General features: G+C 44.1%; 1 protein-coding gene across 3 annotated transcripts in view; it reads right to left on the bottom strand.

Moving 5' to 3' along the window:
- UBL7 (ubiquitin like 7) overlaps positions 1–23618 on the bottom strand; it is a 171799-nt gene that overhangs the window by 46423 nt on the left and 101758 nt on the right. For all 3 annotated transcript variants that reach the window (XM_085643883.1, XM_085643884.1, XM_085643885.1), the window contains exon 8: positions 3381–3430. In XM_085643883.1, coding sequence (XP_085500009.1) covers positions 3381–3430 — 50 coding nt within the window. The remainder of the gene's footprint in view (positions 1–3380; positions 3431–23618) is intronic.

The raw sequence follows: 23618 nt of genomic DNA, 5'->3' as shown, positions 1-23618 counted from the left end.
GTAACATTGGAAAATCGTCTCCTATAGGAGCAGAACACCTCTATGTTGAACCTCATAGTTACTTTCCACAAGATAAAGAAAACAGCAGCAATGTCATCTACCCAATACGTCCAAAGGTCCAAAGAAAGAGGGGGATCTAGAGTTCTATCTGAATGTGTGCTCACCAGAGTTTAAAGAAGTGTAAGATGGTGAAACAACTCTGTATGCTGGAGTTGGATAATCATCGACCCGCTTGACAAATCACTTTCTAGAGTGTAACCACAGACCTGAACAAGTGCTGTGGATGATTTTGGAGCAACCCTACATTCCTTCGCACATCACAGATGTGTCCAACTTTCTTTTTAAAAAAGAACAACGTTGGGTGTTCAGGTTACATAGTGACGTGGATGGGCTTAATGATGCCATCCCCTGGACTCTTGTGAAATAATAATGAAAACAACTTGGCACGATTAGGAGTCCTTATTATAACATCATCCCATTTTTGCATCATCATGTACATTCATGTATATAGTTACCAAGTTTTGTGACATGGTTTAGAGGAGTATGATAAAGTATCATCAGATTATTCATCTCTAAAGTATCCACCACTATGTGTTATATGCTTGGATTCGAAGTCCATTGACCATGCTCTTACTGGCACACTACTGACATCCTAAACACATAATCAATGTTACATTATATCAGGCAACATAGACTGTCAGTTATGGGTGCTTGCGCAGCAGTGTTGAACACGCATAACATGTCCACCCCTTTGTTTGAGTCATCTCAGGGTGCTATCCTGCGCTGTACGTGTTTTGATAAGTCTGTCCCCCCCCCCCTTCTTTTTTAACAAATGTATTGGTCAATATCAGAGGTCGCAGTTTTCTCTATGTGGTGCTCTCCAGGAGTTTATGCATTCGTACTACCATACACTACATGGAAATAAACACAAGCGGGAATGAGGTCGCTTGCGGTATTCTGAGAATGCATTTTTGCATTACACCTTCGCTTCTTGCCTGTCACGTGGCCGATACGTGTTTTATCTGTTTCACAGTTTTGTGGCACAATCCAGGGGGTTTGATTATTGTCAACCCCTGGCGTAATGTCGGTGCACTTTTGACGTCTTTTACAATATTTCTATATATCCATTACCGGGACTACATTTCCCAGAAGTACTTGCATTTTAACGCTGTGACACCTACGCACTTACGAGGCAGCCGTCTTTCCATTGGACGACGTCATGCTACGCGCCAACACGCTCGGCGTCAGGAGCGTTTCGCAGCGGAGGTAATTTTTGTTTTAAGCATAAATGCCGCTCGCCTGCCTGTCCCGTTACCGCTTTGAACAACCAGGAAGACCTCCCGGGGTAACGATGGACAGGTAGGCGGCTGGATGAGGAGAGACTCGTGTATAGTTCTCTGTTTCCTATACTTAGTCTCCCGTTGTTAGGTGCTTTAAGATTCTGCTAGCACGTTGTGTTTGGGTTTAAACAGTCTTTTTGCTGTTTTCTCTTTTGTTTTTGTATTTCGCCCTTTCACTCTACTGTGGCCTTTGTCATCGTCCACATTGATAGTGGTGAACACGTAATGACTCACAGTGCCACCGAAGTGGGCCATTCATACTACTCATCAATTGTGATAATGAGCACAACAGGGTTTATAAGCATGTTATGACTACCAGGGCCATCGGAGTTGGCCTTTCCTACTACCCATTATAGATGTTATTCTTATACTACTACCCACTATTATTGATGCAGTTGGCCTAATAAACGATGTTACTCACCATTTTGATAATTGTTAGCCCATTTGGTAACTACCGTCCAGTCATTTGTTTTTATCCAGAGTAGAGGTACCTTCTAAGGGTATTTCTGCTAAGAACTATATTCTAGCAGAGTAGTAGTTCCCCTTTTTTTCTTCACAGAGCGTTGCCTCACGCCCTGAGTTGTTACCAGGAGCGGTGGGTGGTATCCCCAATTCCATAAGGGTAAGAAGGTCTATCATAGGCATTGCTTATAGCATTTATTTACTGATTTTGGTTGCTATTACGGACTGATAAGCCACGTTACATGTTGTGAATGTGAGCCTTTTCTTCTCTTTTTTTCAACAGGTGTTTTTCCAGTATCCCTGTAGTGTTTTCCATAAGTACACAGGTATACATATGGTTGTGTCGTTCCTATAACGTTTTTTCATGTGACAATTTTCACTCACTTATTTTTGTTGCAGTAGTAACACACCTTGGTCCTGAAGAAAGCCTTGATCATAGTTTTGATCTTGTGTGGCTGAAACATGTAGACCTCACTTCACCAGCGCGATCGTTAATTTGCTCAGACCGCGCTTGTACAGCTTTTTAAACCTTGACACCTAGAGATCCTTAATAAATCCCTTTTCTCTAGGTAGCCAATTTTATGACACACTCACTTCACTATATATTGTTCACACACACACTTTAGGTAGCTTCATCGATCTTTAGATCTAGTCCCTCTTCGATACATCTTAAAACATCCGCGAGCTCCTCCTTTAACACGTGCAAGGAGTTGTAGCTCCTTAACCGCACTAGGTTGCGGTTAAGAAGAGATCCCATATGATGAAGCAGGCCACCTCGGTGGGTGACGGGATTCCGTCCTCTTTAAGAGGATTCCCTCTTTAGTATTTTGTCCTGTTCTATATCAGCAAGTTTTTGCATATTCCTTCCTCAGAAGGCCCGCGGACTCTGTGTTTATAGATATAGTAAGGGGACTTGTCCACGCTGGTCTGTAAATCTTCCCTCACACCCTCTAACCTACCTGGTTTTGTGATGTTGGATAATAATCACCTGCCTATATAGGCCTTTTTTGGAGGAAGGAGTGACTTAGGACTTGAGCATACGTCTCTATATATAACTTGTTTGAATTTGGTTTGTGAAATTTTTTATCCATCAGTTTTCTTTTCTACCGAAGCTCAGAAACAATTTCCCTTTGTCTTGATAAGGACTTACTTCCTTGCACATAGTCAATACGTGATTGACTATGTCATTAAAGACAACACCAAGAGCCCTATATACTTCTTTCTGAACTTTATAAAAAAAATAAGTGTTTTTTAAAGTTAATTATAGAGAAATTATTGTTTGCATCCAAATGTGTTGTAGGCCACTTCTTTCACTAGTAGTACTCTGTCTCCACAATATACACTGAGCAAATTTCCCCATTTATTATAGGTTAGACATTATTTTCATGCCATACAACAATTGGTTATGTAATCTTACTCTCAGTTAAACTGTGTCCAATGCCAACCCCCAGTGTAATGCAGGCCTGAAGATAAAACTCTAAAGTGTAGATCTGCATTAATAAAATATGTCTGCCAAGAGAGAAAACTGCCAACATTTCAAATTCAAGATTAAACAATTGAAGTATTTTTCACATCTACCTGATGAAATTCGTCCTCTTCATCGGATAACTCATCGAACAAAAATCCACCTACGAGACAGGAGAGGTGAAAAACAAAGAATCTGGTTTACGCATGCGTGAAGCACTTCATGCATAAAGTTCATGCACAAGCTTTCAGCATTATGTTTTAATAAAAAGTTTAAGATCACTTGATCTTTGAGGTTTATAATGGAAATAATGTTTAAAGCAATGAATAGAACACAATGGTGGAACAAATACCATTAGTATAAAATACATTTGAGGTTTACAAACCACAGCTGAGGAGAAATAATTAAGCGACTATACAAATAATTTTGTAACAGCAACTTGCATAGCTAGTTGTGCATGTAGTAACAAGAATCTTAGCGCATGGAGAGTTTAACTTTATTTGCATATTAATTCAATATATCAGCAGTACACGGACTAAACTGAAATTCAGATATTGCCGATAGATTAACAGAAGTCAGAATGGGGTGCTCCTCCATACCACCCTGGGAACCAAGGCCGCTCAATAAAAAGAAAAAGCACAGTAACAGCCTAAAAAAATTATATATGAACGCATATCTAAAATACATACAGAAAAAAAGTTAACCCTTAGGTGCTAAGCCTTTTTGGCTATTTGGGGTAGTTTGCACTGAGGTCAGTTTGATTTGCATAAGTCACCATCTTCCCAGCTTTCAGAATATGCAGAGCTGAATCAAAAAACTAACGTTTTTGCCACAGTCTTGGCCTTAAAAAAAAAAAAAAAAAAAAAAGAAAAAGAAGAGGTAGCCCATTTTCACTATTGTTTGTGCTTTAGACCTACTTCGTTTTTGTCGCAAATCAGTGTGAACCCATGGGTGATCAAGGAAAGCTATACTTTTCTGAAAAGCAGACAAAATTACGAATTCAGCATTTGGTCATGTGTAGATCCCTCAACTGTTTCCCAAATCAAGCAACTTAAAATAAAGAAATACTGAAAATGAGTAGGAAAAAGCAGCCATTTTGTGGAAATCGCAAATAATCTCTGTTAGCATAAACTGACACCATCTTGTTTGTGGCATCCATTTTGTCAGCTATGTAATTCTTCCATCCTCTGGTGCTAGTCCTTTTCCCTGCCTGTGCTGTCTATTTTAGTTAACTTCCTGACTCAGCTAAAAGCAATATGCATGCTAAAGAGTTTGCAGCTGCCAGAACACCTGGTCTCAGACTCGAATGTCAATCTTAGTGCTGCCATAAGCACTCCTGCTACCCCCCCCACTTTGCTGACTATGTGATTTCCCATTTGCCCATGTTTATCTGTAGTTATTCTTGTGTAGGCCTGTACCTTCTATTTGTAACTACATGCTTACCAATGCAGAAAACTCCGTATATAAGCACCATGGTCTGTGTATTCAAGCCACTACCTCCTGGAACACTTGAGGGTGTTGTATGGACGTGGTCTCACTCATGAGTGAATAAACTTGTTATTTTGAATTCCAGCTTTAGTGCCAATCTCTTCTTTGTTGGTATAAAGGGCCCGTGGACAAGATAAGGGTGACCCCTGCACCGGTGAGCACCTAAAAAGGCTAATTACCACAGTTTGGCACCCGACTCGTGGGGCTCATCGGAGAACCGGAATCTTACTGAGGAGGTACCCTGCACGAGGAGACCCTTTGTCTTTGCGGACCAACGTGCTTTTCCGGTTTTCCCGATCTGACCCTCCAGGTGGTGGCCGGTCCCGACTGAGATCTCCTTTGGCGTAAGTATTGCAGTGACCATTAGGTCGACCCAGAGCTTGGCAGGTGGAGTTTGGAGACTTTGGTTTGGTAAGGTCGCTGAAGCGACACTCTTGTTTTGGATTTGCTTGGCCAAGATTCTGGTTTTGTTCGATTTATTTATTGCAATAAATAAAGGCAGGTAATGAGAAGATTTTTCTCTACTTTTGATATATTTGCGATAAGTACTATTTTACTATAATATTATATTTACTATAATATTTTTAGCATGCCTGCTCCTAGCACACTTCATGGAATGTGTTGATGTCTTGGAGGTACCAAAATGGATTTAGAGAGAAGTCAGCAAGCTCCCCCAGAGGGGCCACCTAATAGGTACATGCATGTCAAATACGGTATTTCTTCCATAATGTACAAGTACACTGTAGAACAAATATACGAAAAAGGATCCGGATCTACGATGGCCAGTAAATGGGTCATTTGATTTTAAAAAGATTCAGTATGTAAAACTGTGTGCGTTTAAACATAAAAGTCAACAAGATATGTCTGATTGTGTACAAATGTGGGAGAAAGAAGCGCATGAGAGAGTGAGAAAAGAAGAAGCTATAGCAGAAAAAGATCAGCGCAAAACTATATACCAGAAAGCGTTAGAATTAAAAAAACAAGGAGATGAAGGCAATAAAAGAAAAAGAAGATAGGGAGCGTTGTTTAGAGGTAATTGGCCAGTACCCTGTTAGGCGCCCCATTTATCCCATACTTAATAAACCTCTGGATGACAGCACTCTATTAGTTCGACCTCCGCCCCCGTATAAGTTTCCCTTTGCCCCTGAGGATGAGGGTTCTGATGAGGAGCATTTGTCTTCAGAAAAAAAAAAGATAAAGATAAACAAGATGAGCGACAGACTCGCGCTTCTTTGACAACTGAACGCATGGCCCACTCTTAGATCCGCTGCTCGCAAAGCAGCTTGTGGAAGTGCCTCTGCTCCAAAACTCGTAGCCATGGTTCAGCAGTGGAAAGATTTAGAGCAGTTATATTTTGCTGAAACGTTTACTTGGGAAGTAATACTTAGTTTTAGAAAACATTCTGATGATCTAGAGCCCCATGATATAATATCTGATCATAAACAATTACGTGATGGTACTTTTCTTTCACAGGTGCCTGACCTCATTAGGCGAGTAGTTAAATTGCGAATGGATACATTCCGTCTGCGAGAAGAGAAAAAAGCCGCTGGTAAAGTACAACTGAACGAACAGTTCAGATCCTGGCGCGACAAGGAGCTACAGGGACAGATAATGACCCTAGTAATATTGTAGTTACTGTGAAGCCGATGCGCGAAGCTGCACCTTTGTATGTTCCACCAAAGGGTGCAGGCACGAGTGACGATAAAGATTCAGATGATTCAAAAGGATATTTTGTCTAGAATTGGGTTTATACTCCTTGGAGTAGAGCAGACGGTATGGCTCTTAAAGCCGCTTTGCCCGATCCACGGAAAAATCCAAACGCTTTTTATGAAGAAGTGGAAGGAGCTATTAGCTCTTGTACTGATATTGACATGTTTTTTGGACTGATTTTACCCCCCCCCCCGATATATGGAGATCAATTAGGAAGGTAGATGATGTTGCAGCTTACGGGGATACTTGGGAGTATTTAGAGGAAAAAGATGCGGCTAGAGAGCCTGCGCAGAAACCGCAACAGGAGATATTAGATCTTCCCAAAGATATTGTGACCACGATGAAAACTTTTATCCCCCCCAAGAAAATAGATTGGACTACATTAGCGTCTTGTAAGCAGAAAGTGGATGAGTCAGTTTCTGATTTCTTTACACAATTTGAAGAGACATTGCATGGCTTTAGTGGGCAGTCATTGACAGATGACACTGGCAAGCATCTGTTCATCGACAAATTTGTCGCAATCATGTTGCCAGAAATAGCTAGTTGTCTAAAGGCCAGCGAGAGTTCATGGACTACGTCTCCCCGCCTTCCTTTTGACTATGGCCCAGTATTATGAGCGTCAGGAATTGGAAGCAAAAGGCAAGGAGGATAAAAAAAGTTAAGGATTTAAAGATGAAAGTTAGGTTGGCTCAGGTCTATGGTCCATCATTTAGAGGTGGTGGTAGAGGTGGGCGTGCGATGTATCGCCCTGGTGCACCCCCTTTCCCTCGAGCAATTTTGTCCTCTGATCAGTGTGCTTATTGTAAGGAGATTGGACATTGGCGTTTTGAGTGCCCCCTTTTGCAGGGTCAGCAGTATCAGCAGGGTATAGGAAGTATGAGAGGCCGCCCAGGGAATTCAGGAAATGGGGGAGGGATGGATAATCATACTAGATTTGAGGCGGTTGAACATACTCAAAATTCTTCTAATACTTTTGATAGATTAAATCAATATCAAATGTCTGATTATGCGGCTGATGGTTCTAAGGATTCCAATTATGCATAGGAATGCCTAGGATGGGGTAAGGAACCGGTAGAGGTCCCAGTAGATCAGAAGGGTCCCTAGTCGATGCAGACGTCTTGGGTTCTACTGATCAGTTTCTGGTTGATACAGGAGCTACTCGTAGTGCTCTGTCCAAACAATTGGTTCCTAAGGCTCCCCTGTCTGGCACAATGGTAACATCAATAGGATTTGATGAGACACCTTCCCTTAGCCCACTGTCACAGCCACTTGCATTTTGTCTTGATAAATTCACTGCAGCATGTCCATTTTTTCTTTCCCCTAACACACCGGATAACATTGTGGGCCTCAATATGCTTAAATATTTCCGAGCTACAATACGTTGTTCCGCAGAAATTGTCCATGCTATTTGAAACGATAACTATCCAATGGTTGAGAGGTCTTGTCTCCTTAAAGAGGATATTGCTCTGGCATCGTTACCTAGTACCTTGTGGGCTACATCAGATACCGATGTGGGGAAAATGGTTATCCCACCAGTACATAGTCAAGTGAAGGAAGGTGTTTTGTTGCCTCGACTGCCCCGATATAAGATATCCCGGGAAGGTGAGGAAGCATTGATACATATTGTTCAGGATTTGATCCGAGTGGGGGTTGTGGAAGAAGTCCCTTATAATACCTGTAGTTGTCCTAGTCTTCCTATTTTGAAGAGAGATCCTGATACTAAGGTTTATAGGTTTGTCATTGACCTGCGAGAGGTTAATAAGATAGTGGTGCCCCAATACCCGGTAGTCTCTGACATCACGACACTTCTTACTAAGATTCATCCTACTCCAACTACATTTAGTGTGATCGATCTGAAAAATTAATTTTTTTTCAATACCTATTCATCCTGATAGCCGTTATTTGTTCGATCATTCAGATTTTGTAGAGCTCCACAAGGGTATACAGAGAGTCCTAGCATTTATAGCCAGGCATTGAAAAGGCAGCTTGATTCTTTCCATGTGCCGAAACTGGCGGCTCTTATTCAATATGTCGACGACATCTTGTTGGCTGCCGATACCCCTGAACAGTGTAAAGAAGGGACACTGTCATTTCTTGCCTCTCATCATCATAAAGTCTCTCGGAAGAAACTGCAATTTTGTAGACAGCAGGTTACCTATTTAGGTCACCTCCCGTCTAAGGAGGGACGTGCACTCACACCAGACCGTATTCAAGCTATTTTAGGCACGCCTGTGCCCCGTAATCAGAAGGATGTTCGTGAATTGATTGGCCTGACGTCTTTCTGTAGGGGTGGATCCCTAACTTCTTTTCTCACATTGTGAAACCCTTGTTGGCCCTTTTGACTAAAGACACTCAGATGCCCCTCCCATGGACTACTGAATGCCAGAATGCTTTCCAACAGTTACGTCATGCTCTTTGCTCTGCACCAGTATTAGGAACTCCAGACTACAATATGACCTTCACACTATGTACGCGAGAGGGACGGTTGTGCTTTCTCAGTTTTAACACAGACACACGGTGATAAGCAACGTCCTTGTGCATATTTTTCAGCGATCGTTGATCCAGTCGCTCGTGCGTTGCCTGGGTGTTTGAGCGGTAGCAGCGACAGCTGTGTCCATACTTCAGAGCGAGGGAATAGTCTTGTCACAGATTGCTTGTGCTAGTACCCCATTCAGTTGATGCCCTTTTGAATCAAACAAAAACACAACATTTGACTAGTGCCCGCTTGACAGGATACGAGTTGACACTTTTGGCTCCTCATATCACATTGAAAAGATGTTTGACTCTGAATCCTGCTACATTATTACCATTTCCAGACACTCCGTCTCAGTCACAAGAGTCCCATGACTGTATATTCCTTACTGAAGAACAAACAAAGGGTCATGTTCACCTACAGGATACACCTCTTTCTAGTGTTGATGGGGAATTGTGGGTTAATGGGTCCTGCTTAAAGCTGCCTGATGGTACAACAACTGCCGCTTATGCAATTACAACACTTCAGACATTAGTTGAGACAGCTCGCATCCCACAGAAGTCAGCTCAGGCAGCTGAGCTGATAGCACTAACAAGAACATGTGAGCTTAGCACAGACCTGCTTGTTAACATTTACACGGATAGCCAATATGCTTTCGGAGTGGCTCATGACTTTGGGAAACACTGGAAGGAAAGAGGCTTCCTTACTTCTCATGGGACACAAATAGTGCATGGGGAATTAGTACACAATCTCCTTACTGCTTTGACATATCCCAAGAAAGTGTCAATCGTGAAGTGTAGCTCCCACAAGAAAGTGACTGATAAAATAGGAGCAGGAAATGCCTTTGCAGATTATACAGCTCGTGAAACTGCAATGCAGCGAAGTACCACATCCATGTATGTAGTGAAGTCACAGGCTGAACGTTGGCATGATGCTAGCCAAGAAGTGCTGGACATGCAGCGATCTGCCTCTGCTGATGAATTAGACCAATGGTCCAAGGAGGGAACATTGGTTGAGGGCTGCTGGAGAAATAAAGAAATGACAAAATGGAAATTGCCCTCAGCTTATTTACATCCCACGATTCACATGTCACATGGGCTGGCACATGTTGGTGCATCCTCAATAGCAAAGTTATTTACGCAAGTTTGGGATCATCCAGATATTGCCAGCACAGCTAAAAAGATAGTCCAGTCTTGTCTGATCGGTCTTTAGTATAATCCTGGAAAGTGAACACAAACTCCAACAGGAGAGTTTGCAGTACCAACTGCACCTTTTGAGGTCCCGCAAATGGCTTATATTCAGCTTGAACACTGTAATAATCTGAAATATGCTCTAGTAGTAGTTAGTGCCTTTAGTAAATGGATGCTACGAAATATAATACAGCTCTCACTACAGCGAAAGTCCTCTTAAAGGAGTTCTTTCACCGCTATGGATGAAATTTGTAGGGTCCTATGGAGTGGCAATGGACCCCATTTCATTGGGCAAGTTGTTGAGTATGTCTTGAAAGGATTGAGGACTAAGCAGAAATTCCATGCTGCTTTTCACCCACAATCAGCAGGGCTAGTAGAGCGATACAATTATTCCCTCAAACTCAAGTTGGCCAAAATTCAAGCTTACACATCTTTGAAATAGCCTGATGCAATGCCCTTGGTTTTATTATCTATTAGATCGATACCACATACACTATCTGGCCTCACACCGTATGAGGTGGTTTTTGGAAGGCCAATGAATATTTGGGGAATTCCTAAGCCACGCCCTATATATGATGTTCCCCAGGTACTAATGAGTGACTACTTGTGACAGTTGACTGACAGCTTGCTTTCTAGTCAACAGGTCAGAGAGGCTCTTCCTGACGGGTTGCAAGGTGATGGTCATGATCTGCGGCCCGGTGACCAGGTGATGGTGAAGGTGTTACAGAGGTCGAGCAGCCTAGAACCTCATTGTGGTGGACCTGAGCAAGTTCTTCTGGTGACCAGAACTGCCATCCGAGTGACCAATCGGAAGAACTGGGTCCATTCCACCCACTGCAAGAAGGTGCCATCCGCCTTGGTGGAACCTGCTGCGCTGAAAGATCACCGCAATATCCTGGACACCGAGAAAGGCCAAGCTGCGTCACCTGAAGGATCTGAGGAAGTCTTCCCGGACCACACGATCCATCGTACATCTCGATATCAGCTGCGACCCCGGAAGAAAGACACTTTGTTGCTGAAAAAGGCTGTTTGAGCCACTCTCCTGGGTTAGTGAAAGTCTGAGTAGCAAATGGGGGGGGAGGAAGGAGGGGGAGGCGATTCTTTTAGTGATACTCGTCTCAACCTCAGTGAAGAAACCAACGGCTGCCCAGGACTTTAGGGCCCTATCTGCTTTGTTGTTCAACGTCAAGATGAACATGCCTACGGAGAAGAAATCAACTGCTGCAAGAGTCTGATCGAAAGACTATGTACATTATTGGACTCACTTCGATTATTGTTCTGATCGCAGTAATAAAATGGGTTGTAGAGGGAGTAGCTCCTGCTCGAAATCTGACTGTCACTACTCCTGTCCCCATTGAACACCACTACTTCACTCTTCCCTGATCATGAGCAAAAACACAGGATGTCTTATCTCAACAATACGTTCATTCAGATGTTGCATCACACACACACAATGCTACAAACATCGCCAACTGTTGGGTGTGCGGAATGATGCCAGCTCATCAGAAAAAGGGAGGAACGCCTTTTATTCCTTTGCCGTTTTCAAACAATGGCTCTTGCAGGGCCTGGTTTGCATTGCTATGGGCTACTCCTGTTGCTAACATTACTGACTTTGGTGTAGGACTTAATGCCCAACTAAACAGAGCTTGTTCCCCTGATGAAGAAGGAGATCCACAAGCTAAAGGGACTGTATGGGAAATGGAAGAGTATCGCCGAGGAAATTCCTCCACACACTATGTTTTCCCTAACACTCAAACTGCCAAGGGTAATGGACCTCCTGTTATAGCTGTTACAAGAGCTTGAGCAGACCTTTGTGTGAACAGTATTGGCAGTATTCCTGTAGGGAGAAGTGATTGTACTCTGGTGTTAAATATTACTGGAGCGAACAATAGCAGTTTGTCATCACACAACACCTATTTTATTTGTGGAAATAAGGGATATTACCTTCTACCTATTGGTTGGTCGGGTACATGTTTTGTGTCCTTTTTGCTACCACCTGTGATTTTGGCTCCTGCTTCCTACCACAAAGACTATAAACTGTACAATGACATTTCTAACAGCCAATCAAAGAGAACAATAAATCATGATGATGTGGATCAGACTGCTACTGCACTGCAGCAATATGTTGACTTTAATTTGGGACTGTTCTTCTTTGTTGGTTCCGCCTTAAACAGCAGAAAGATCAGGCGCTTGACACGTGTTGTAGAGGCTGTAACCAATCAGACAGCTATGGCACTTGGGAATATCACAGAAGAACTACAAACTGCAAGGATTGTGGCGATCCAAAACAGGATGGTCCTTGACGTGGTTGTGGCTGATCATGGTGGAGCATGCTGCATCATAGGGAGCAGTTGTTGTGTCTACATCCCTGACTACACCCATTCAGTTTTTGAAGCAATTTCTAAGCTGCACAAGATAGCCACTGAAATCCATCAGGATTCAGGGACATGGACTTTGACTGGATGGCTGTGGACTTTGTTCACTACCTAGGGCTGGAAAATGTTAACAGTCCTATGTATATTTTTTGTGATCCTTTATATCTGTTGCTTATGTATACAATGTGGCCCGATGCTTTGTTCCCTTTGTGTTTCTACCTGAACCTCATGCATACCAGCTAAACAAAATATCAAAAATGTAAATGCCAGACTAGTGACAGACCAAGAAATTAGTGAGTTAATGGTGATTGAGGTCCATGATATTTTCCATGCTACTTCTAAATCATAGAGATGTCTTCAGCATATGCTAAAAGGGCTGTCTGTGGAAATCGCAAATAATCTGTTAGCATAAGCTGAAACCATCTTGTTTGTGGCATCCATTTCGTCAGCTATGAAATTCTTACTTCCTCCGGTGCTAGTCTTTTTCCGTGCCTGTGCTGTCTATTTTAGTTAACTTTCTGACTCGGCTAAAAGCAATATGCATGCTAAAGAGTTTGCAGCTGCCAAACACCTGGTCTCAGACTCAACTGTCAATCTCTTAGTGCTGCCATAAGCACTCCTGCTCCCCCTCCCACTTTGCTGACTCAGTGATTTCTCATTTGCCCATGTTTGTCGGTAGTTATTCTTGTTTAGGCCTGTAATTTCTATTTGTAACTACATGCTTACCAATGCAGAAAACTCTGTATATAAGCACCATGGTCTGTGTATTCAAACCACTACCTCCTGGAACACTTGAGGGTGTTGTATGGACGTGGTCTCACTCATGAGTGAATAAACTTGTTATTTTGAAATCCAGCTTTAGTCCCAATCTCTTCTCTGTTGGTTTAAGGACCCGTGGACAAGATATGGGTGACCCCTGCACCGGTGAGCCCCCCAAAAAAGGCTCATTTCCACAGTTTATGACAATGTTTTCATCTGTAACTTTGTCACAATGGCAGATTTTTAAAAGCAGTTTACCATTACGTAGGCTAGACCCTTTTGGTTGTGGTACCAGAGGGTTTGAAGGTTCTCAAGGAACTTGAGGTACACAGGCCAAACAACTGAGTTGCACCATACAATGGCTTTTCATTATGTACTGAGTATATACCAATTCATGTGGTGAAACATGTAGAGTGAAAAACGGGAATCAATGTAACAGATGTATTTCTGAAATGGGCACATATATGGAGTGTATGAGCAGTGGTCATTTGCAGATCTCTGAATTTGTGGGTACCCGTAGGAGCAGATGATTTAGAGGGTACTTTTCAAAATGCCTTCTTTCTTACACGCTGGCTTACATTTGGAAGGTACAACTGCAGCGAAATCCAATTGGTAATGTTTATCCTACTATTCCATGCTCCCATGCTTCTGATAAAAATTGTACCTTACTTGTGTGTGTAGGCCTAGTGCCACCAACAGGAAATGGCCCGAAAAGCAACATAGACACATCATGTTTTTCCACTCAAAACTGACCCATTTTTGGGAAAGTGCGTAGCTGTGGATTGCGGGCCCTAGCTTACCTGGCACGTAGGGATACCACTAAATTTTTTTTTTTTTTTAAACTAGACACTTGGGGTGAATCCAGGATGGGGTGACTTGTGTGGCTCTCACAAGGATGTTTTACCCAAAATCCCTCGACTCCGGAATCAGCAGGAGCCACACATTTTCTACCACCTACAATTCCCGCACTTGTGAGGCTGGACCTAGTGCAGGTGACAGGCAAGTATTAAAAAACAAAGTCAATGGGAACCTCACGGAGCGACTCATTGACCCCGATTTGGTTTGGGCTCGTCGGATGCACTAGGCCAAGTAACACAAGCTGGGTAGCATTTTTAATCAGCACAAATGGGGGGGAACATTGGATGGTAGGAATTTTGTGGATTCCTGCTGATTCTGGAAGTTTACGTCACATAAATGCAAGATAAATGTGCAATTTCAGGCAAAATTTGAGGTTTGCAGGGCATTGTGGGTAGGAAAACTTCATGGGATCCACACAAATCAAACCACCATGGACTTCCCTGGAGAAATGTATGGGTTTGGTAGGATTCCACAGGTGGCAGCTGACCACAGCCCAAAAAGTGCAGCCATTCAGCATATAAGTAGGATGATATTGGGACTCTGCTACCCCAACAAGAAAAAACAAAATCAGAATTTCCCTTTTTGCCAAAAACATGGGGATGATTTAGTCACCAAGGTTTGGTCAGCAGAAAGTCTGTTGGGGCCACCCTGGAGGTAGAGGTTGGGCCCGACGTGTAGACAGGCCACACCCTCTAGCAATAAAAAAACAAACCTTCCTGAAGTTTAGTGGGCTTTCTGCCCCTTCCATATGGTCAGATTGGAGTTAAAAACCTTATCTGCCCCCAGGGGTAGGTGCAGTGATTTGGAGGGGTGGGGTGATGTGAACAAAAACACTGTTGCAGGCTAAATGAGGGGTAGTGTTGGGCCCAGTGCCTAGGTGGACTGCCTCCAGGGCCAGAGTGTCATTTGGGCCTGGGGCAGGGAAGGAGCATTTGCCCATTGGCAGGTGTCACTCTCCCCTCCAAATAGAATACCTGGTAGTCTAGTAGGCTTGCCGTCCTCCACCGGGAGGCAGGCGGGCAGAAACATCCCGGGCAGAAAGTCTGCTGGGGGTTATATGAGTGGTTGGGAGCTAGGTCGGATTCCTGGAAGGGCTGCCACCACCCATTCTGCCTTTAAAAATGAATCCTTGATGTCTCAGCGTCGCCCCGCCTGGGGGCGATTGGAGGCAAGAACCTCCAATATGCTACCATGTAACAATAAAAACAAGCATTAGCAAAGCCAACAGGTCTCGCTTTTGCGGGAGTGCTATTGGAGTTGTAAATGACAGTCTAATCCACGTGTTATGGAGTGGATGTATGTGGTGTGGAGTTGAATTATGTGGGCTGGATTGGAATTGTAAATTGTGGAATTGTGTGGTGGGGAGAGAATTTGTGTAGTGGGCTTATGTGGTATATGGTGGGCAGTGGAATTATGTGGATAGTAATTATGTGGTATTGAGCGTACTGGAATTATGTGGAGTCGGACTGTGTCATGGAGTGGAATGGCATTTTGTGTTGTGGAGTGGTATGTAGCGGAGTTTAATCATGTGGTGTACTGATGAATACTGTGGCATGATGTGTAATTTTTGATGTACTTGCGTAGCTCAATCTGGATGTGCTGTTGAAGGGGAAATACAACAACTGAATGGCCCGGTACAATGCTCTCCTCAAAGCTGCGTGACACCTTCAGCACCTGCTCAGTGAAAGAGAACGTGAACGCTACAGGTGTTCACTTTCTCAGTCAGTCCTTTTACTGACTGCCCAAAACACCTGTCCCTCACCATCTTTGGAGGAGCAATCTTCTCCAGGACGGCGAACAATCTCCAAAGAGGGACTACTGGAAAAAAAAAAAAAAAACATTTCGGACACAGGCTTTTTTTCTATTTCTTTACTTTTGTTTCAATGGCGGCACCCAAGCTTTAACTTTAAACATCCCAAGCTAAAGCGCGGGTGCCGCGATTGCTTCAAAAGTAAATAAATAGGATGGGGAAAAAAAAAAAAAGTGGTGTGGGGACGCATTTTTTTTCTATTTATTTACTTTTGAAGCAATTGCCGCACCCCCACTTTAGCCTAAGTGTTTAAAGCTAAAGCAGGGCATGCTGCAATTGAAACAAAAGTAAAGAAATGTAAAAAATATATATATAGATTTAAAAAGGCATGCGGCCGAATACGCAAATATCAAAAGAAAGGCAAGGCCGCCATTACTGCAGCGGAGGCGTGCTGCACTTGTTAAACAAAAAAAGAGGAGGGCGAACATGTTCTAAGTGATTTAACAAAATAGCGCTCCAAGGCATTAATTAAAACGGCCCGAGTAAGAACGCATGTAACAGGGGCAGTCCTCATGTGAGGTTAAAACAAGAGAAAAGGTGGAACTATGAAGGGACTATTGACTAATACAAGGCCACCATTTACAAAGGACAGTAACAGGAGCCAATTAAAAAGATGGGCAGAAAGCGTGCAGAGCTTCATGGCCACATCCTGAATACAGTATGTCTTGAAGAGACAGCGCAATCATTGCCTAGGCAAGACCTAAAGTATAGTGGGCTTTCTCCCCCTCCCATCAATGCAGATTAGCGTTAAAACCTGATATCTCCCCCTTTGGAGGGGTGGGGGGAGATGGGGACAAAGACTATTGCGGGTTAATTAAGGGATGGGGTTCGGCCCAATGCCTAGGTGGGCCGCCTCACCCATTTCTCCCGAAAAAATAATAACTCGATGTCTAATGGGCTTTCTACTCCCCTTCCCACCCCAGTGGCAGGAAGACTTTTGGGGAGCACTAGTGCATTGCAGGAGGGCCGCTTCCCCTTTCTAAACATAGTTCTTGGTGGCCTAGTGGGCTTTCAGCCATACGCAAGGGGGGCAGATTGCAGGAAGACCCCACTAATCTGCCCCCAACGTGGGAACAGAAAGACTGCTGAAGTTATTTAAAAAAAGGTGGGAGCTAGGCCTGATACAGGGGTGGGCCGACCTCATTCATTTATGCCCCCATTAACAAATCCTTGGTGTCTAGTGGGCTTTCTGGATAGAATTACCCACTAAATTTGTATTTCAATAGAAGTGTGATTTTATATACCACTACTACTGCTTTGTATTTCTTAATGTTCAGCATTCGTTCATCATCTTTTTGTGTTAGTCGCCCTACGTAAAAAAGGGTATGCCCAGACGTGGGTCCTTTGCTCACTATGCCAATGAATTCAAGCTAGCCTGGCTGATGATGGTGATACCCCCAAACCAGTCCTAGGATGCTTGTTTCCGGTCCAAGGAGGACCCGGACTGGCAGTATGGACTGTTCCCAAGGGGAGCAGGGTCAAGACTGGTTTTCATATGGCTGGGGCCAAGTTGGTGAGCAAAAAACGATGGATTTCGGCCCAGATCTCTGTACTGGGGGGTCAATGTTTGACAATGTTAAGCATTCAGTCCATCATCCTTTTGTGTTGTTATAGTCACCCCTCAGCTCCAACATGTAAACTGCCATAGCAGGCTGCGTGTCATGGTGCAGAAAAAAGTGAAGACACGACATGGTGCACCTCCTGTATGCCATGACTACAGACACTGCATGCAGTATCGTTAAGTCACACCTACAGCAGGCCTAAACTAAGGAAGGGTGCACTATACTACATGTGTTGACATATTTACCCGAGTAGATATGCCCCTGTGAAATCCAAGTTGATTCTTGGATACTACAAGTGAACAGGAAAGCCATTTTAAAAACATGTGCTGGACACTGGTGTTTACGAGTTACCCAGCTACATGATGGCTTCACTTAACCTAGAGATGTTTGGTATCAAACATATCATATAAATTAGCCAACGCTGATCCCAGTGATGGATTTATTGATAAACGCACCCAGAGGGCACCTTAGAAGTGCCCCCTGAAAACCTAATACTACTACTACATTGTCTGACTGTTGTAGATCAGCGTGTCAAAGACAGGTTTCTGACCCCCTGCAGGTGAAAGCCTGCACTCTCTAAGGGGAGAAACAATGTCTGCTCTGGCAGAGGTGTTGTCACCTTCTCCAAGCAGGGTGTGATCAGTATATCAAGTACGGAGGCTTCAAAGGCCTCTGCCGCTTTTGATATGCGATCCAAGGCATCCCCAGACAGTGGAAACCCCACACCTGCCCGGAACCATTTGGCACCAGAACAGGTGGAAAAATTAGCTAGTTAAGAGACATGCCCCCTCTCAGGCTAGTACCTACCATAAAGTGGGCTACCTGATGTGGATACAACTTAGAATTCCACTATCTTGGTTTTAGTGGAATTAGGCTCTGTCAGGGTTATGCCTACTTCCCATAGGAAGTGATGATATAGAGGGTGTAGATACCCTATAGGTAAGTAGCTCACTGGCTACTACACGCCCTTTAATGCCCCTAAATTGAGTATTTAGGTGGCACCCCTGACACCACGAACTCTGATTCGATGTATCAAGAATGGAAGGACACAGAGACCAGCAAGAACAAGCATTTGCAATGCAATAGGTCTCGCAGTTACGCAAGTTTAAGCTATTGGCATAGTAAATGACAATGCCTTTTATTTTTGTTTTCAAAACGAAAACAAAAATATACGGCATTGTTATGTGCAATAGCTCAAGCTGGCGTAACTGTGAGACCTATTGCATTGCAAATGCTGTTTTTTTATAGGTGTTGTTGCATATTTATATAGCGCGAACTCGACCAGAAGATATTTGAGCGCTTTACATGAGCACCATATTTACATTACACATTCAGGCATGGGGAGATTAAGTGATTTGCCCAGAATCAGGATGTGGACGCGACCTGGAGGCTCGAACCCTGGTTTCTAGCACCAAAGTCGGCAGTCTAGCCGACAGACCACATCGTCTCCCTATGAGCCGCTTAATTTGCCATGTTACACTCCTGTGGTTCCAGACCCTTTTTTTCCACTCTGACTGCAGTTCTCGATGTATCTTACTAGGTCTCCCACCATACTTATTTAGGGCAGCTAATCAATGCGGTTTCTCCCTCCAGATGTATTGTAACAGGAGTACATGGTATACTGTTGTTATTCACTTTGCCTTTTTATATGAAAAGAGTTACGCTCACAGTAAAAAAAACAAGGCATAGAACAATGCACGTCTCCAAAGACGCCACATCTTCAGTAAGCTCCCTGAAATAACCTTTTTAGATAGATTTTGGAGCACAAGCGGTTACCAGTGTCATCTTTCATACTGCTAAGCAACTGCCATTTTCCAATAGAAACCTCTAGTGCGAATCGGGAATCGCTCCAAAAGCAATAGGGAAGCGGGTAGTTTACTGCAGTTTGGTGCAGAAACCACCACTGCTGTTGCAATGAATCAGCATGAACGAAAGTGACTGTATACAGGCACGCACACAGGAAAAGCAAACGCTCATGTCAGTCGCATGCTGTATACAAGTTTATAAGTGATCAAGAAAGAGGTGGCGTTCCTGCACACAGTTAGTGCCGCACGCTCATTACTGGGGCCAGTTTAGCTTGTTTCTTTGTACATTACAGTAAAGTACGCTATAAATCGCTGCCCAGGAGCTATGTTTGGAGGGCTGCTAGGATTGTTACTGTGAATGACATGTGCTGCTAGGGCAGGGAGGGGGAGAACATGGAGGCTGCAGCATTGGCAGAGAGACTCTGTCAGAGAGTAGAGGAGAGTATAGAGGCAAGGAGGGGGCAGACAAATGGCAGAGAAAAGGATAAAGATGGGGTGCACAGAAGAGAGAGAGAGAGAGAGAGAGTGAGAGAGAGAGAGAATGGAAAATTGAGAAAATGAGAAGGGGCGGAGAGGTACAGATAGGAAAGGATAGGGCAGGTAAAGGAGAAATCATGGGGGTAGAGTGAGTGAAGACAGCAAGAGATTAACAATAGACCTAGGTACAGAAAGAGAGTGGGGTAGGATGAACCTGTGGGGGAGGTGCACGGAAAGATACATGGGAACCTGAAGGCTCTGAATACCAACAAAAAGCAAAGGGTGGGGAGGGTGACTGGCGGTGCGAATGGAGTTAGGAAGAGGAAAGGGCGAGAGAAAAACGCTACGCTTAGGTGATGAGCTCGAAGGAAAAGAAAGGCTAGGGAAGGATTGTTGAAAAGAAGTATGATGACATTCAAGGGAATCATACCATGCGTTCAGGGGGGTGAATGAATGGGGCCCAGTGTGCCTGCAGTGTGTCTCTTGTGGACTCGCCTGCAATGTCTTTCCCGCTGCCTGCGCCCAATTACACATTGAACCAACCGACAGTAAAGCATCTTCCAACACAAGCTGCCCATATTGCAATGCAGCCTTTTTTCCACAAAGAAATATCAGAAGCAGTAACTTGTACAAACAAGCTACATGAGGAAGGATGGGTGGGGGGACAAAGAACGGACAACGGGAGGAGGATGTTAAACAGAACAGACCGCTGAAGGAGGGCGGGTGGTGGTAAAGAGAACGGAAAGTGGGAGGAGGGTGGTAAACAGAATGGACAGCGGGAGGAGGGCGTAGGGTTGGCAAAAAAGAATGGATAAAGTGAGGAGAGTGGAGGGTTGGCAAAACAGAACAGACAGTGGGCAGAGGGTGAATGGTTGGCAAAAGGGTAAGAGAGAGAACCTGCAGACTCACGCACTTAATAAGTGTGCATCACAAAAGTATAACTGGGGGGGGGGGGGGGGGGAAGGGAGGGGAGGGAGGAGTGGCAGGCACTCACCAGACAAATGCAACGAGCGGTCAAGGATAAATGAAAGCTCCAGGTCTGTTCCAGCTGGAATCGAGTGGGATGCTGGCAACAAGGGCTGGAGGGCTAATAAATTAATAACTTAAACTGGAGTTGGTGCGCCTGCGAATTGGGGAAAGTAGCACATACCATATGAACCGTGCCAGATAATGAACTAGTTACGTGTTCTCCGAGGCGGTGTGTGTGGGGGGGATGGGGCTGAAGTGAGGAGCAATGTTCCCAAGTGTAGTGTTTTCGCATCACGAGAAGAAAGCATTTGTTGCACCACTCGTATGACCAGTGTCACTGATGGCTTGTTAGCTTTTCATTTTGCTGTAGACAGCTCTTGTCGCATGGAGTCTGTCTGCGTTGCCCTGAGGTGCCATCTACGTGTATATTTTATAGCTATCAGTACCATACTTACACTCATGTTTCTTGTAGGCAAATACTGTATTCGTAAAAATCAGAACTGTGTAACCGAAGTGCCATGATAATGAAGCATAATGATAGCATTGGGAGGGAAATGTTTCCCTACTAATTAAACAGCACAACTGAGGTGCTGGTGTTTAGTCACTGAGCTGCAGTTTGGGGGCACGTGACTGCTGAGCTCGAGCCCTCTGTCCCTGTTAGCCCTGCCCTCTTTGTTACCTCATCGCTCTGTTGAGAAGCACGGCTTACCTTGTTCACACATCGGGTACACTGCAGCCATTGGTGGTGACACCCGTGTACCCATCTGCTTCAGGCGCGGGTGGCGAGCTATGTCACTCGAAGGCAGATCACAAGGCTACGGGAAAGGTAACCATTGTCAAGCCTACATTGCTATCAGTATCAGAGAACTTGAAGTGCGTTTCTTGACCACAAAGTGCGTGTGCTAAGACTGCCCAAAAATCTACATAATGGGATTCTGTATTTGAAAAGCTTTACCGCGTGTACATATTGTGGACATAACCACGCAAAATACAGGCCACATCCATAAAAGAAGAAGCCACCTTCCTCTATTATTTTGATAAGATTAAATGTAAAATAAATGTTTTACACAAGTAGTGCTCTCCCTCGTTTAGTATCACACTAGTTATTATTAGAAGTCGGTGTATAGACGCTAATCACCAGAAAGGGTGATGCCACATGGCTGTATGTTGTCGCGTATCTGAGTGTCCCAAAGGCTCACTACGCCGAGAAATCCCAGTCCTAGCTCCCCGAGCGGACGTGTGCTCCAAGGCGGGGGGCTGAAGCGAGGAGAGGATGCCTGAGCAGACGTGTGCTGGCGAGGGAGGGGTACGGGGGGCTCCGAGGCGGGGGGGCTGAAGTGAGATGAAGCTCTCCAAGCGGACGTGTGCTCAGAGGCTGGGGGACTGAAGCGAGGAGAGGCTGCCCGAGCAATACAAGCCACAATAAAAACAAGCAAGACGTGCGGCCGCGAGTTGTGTGCGTGCTCGCGTGAAAGTGATCCACAGCAGAAGTGAAAGTGATCGCGCTCCAGATGGTGCCTCAGGACTCCCTGAAGAGGGCACGCTACTACAACAGAGAAAGTATGTTCACCCCGAAGAACGAGCCCTAAAAATGAAAAACTGGCTTGTTTGTTTTGAAAGGCTCACAGAGTTAGCGCGGAGACCCTCTCCCGTTCTCAGTTATCTCATAAGCTCTCCAGGCTCGTTGCCAGCACACACAAAGAGGCGCTAAATTACAAGCACTCGTCGGAAATGAGGGTCCGAGGCCAACTTCGGAACATCCCACATTCAGGCTGTTAAAAGCGCCCTCACACAATCAACTGCAACTTTTGGGTCTCTTTGGAAGGGGCGACAAAGGGATTTCACGCGTAACTTACTCCGCAAAAGGGACCGCACGCCGAGGCCGCCTTTACGAGTGAACCTTTAATTCAAGGGGTGCAGGGAGGGGGGCATTAAGAGGGGCAGCCGCTGAGAAGCTGCCAGAAATCGGAACTCCTAAAAGGGCCGATAAGTGAAACGTACGAAAGACTACTAGACAAGATCTATGGAAATTACTGTGCATGCACAATTATACGGCAAACTGTTCATGTATAAATGTGTATGTCTGTGTACTCGTATGTTATAACGTTTAATACGTCACTTATTACAGTTGGGGTTATCTAGTTGCATAAATAATTTTTTTTAGATATTTATTTAGAACGGGCGCGCCAAAGATTTGCTCTAGCTTGGCGGTAAAACAGTCAGAAATTCAACGAATGGAAGGCCAATAGAAAAGCTACTTTATGACACGCGCGAGCACACTTTTTTTAACACACACAAACTTGTTTTTATTTTTAACACACACAAACGTGTTTTTTGTATAACACACACTTAACCTGTCGCTGCACAGCTCACATGAACAGTAAAACCTAATGTTAGATACGATTCGGATGAGTACTATAGATATATTAATTAGTGGTCAAATAATATAACACAATGGGTAGAGTTTAATTAAATATCGCGGGAATAAAAGCACAGCACTTCAAATATTTACGCAATATAGATGGATGAAAACACAATTTACAATGAGTAATATTAGACGCACACTGGTGCATATATAGTCATAATTTAGCTAAAATAACATTTAAAGCATCCCTTTCTCTAACCGTCTAACAAAAAGTATACCAAATAGAATGTGTACAGCCGTGCATGTCAGAGTAGGTACTGTCCGAACAAGGTGTTTTTGAGGTCGTGTGTGTGTGTGGCTGCGTGCGATTGTGTTTGTGTGTGTGTATGGTTGTATTTTTGTGTGAGGTTGTGTCTGTAAGTGGTTGTCTGTGTGGTTGTATTTGTGTGTGAGAATGTGTCTATGTGGTTGTGCGTGGGTGTGTGGTCGGGTTGTGTGTTCACAAGTGTG

Source organism: Triturus cristatus, chromosome 3_1 (genome assembly GCF_964204655.1).
Source record: "Triturus cristatus chromosome 3_1, aTriCri1.1, whole genome shotgun sequence".
NCBI lineage: Eukaryota > Metazoa > Chordata > Amphibia > Caudata > Salamandridae > Triturus > Triturus cristatus.
This window is presented reverse-complemented; position numbering and strand designations above follow the sequence as displayed.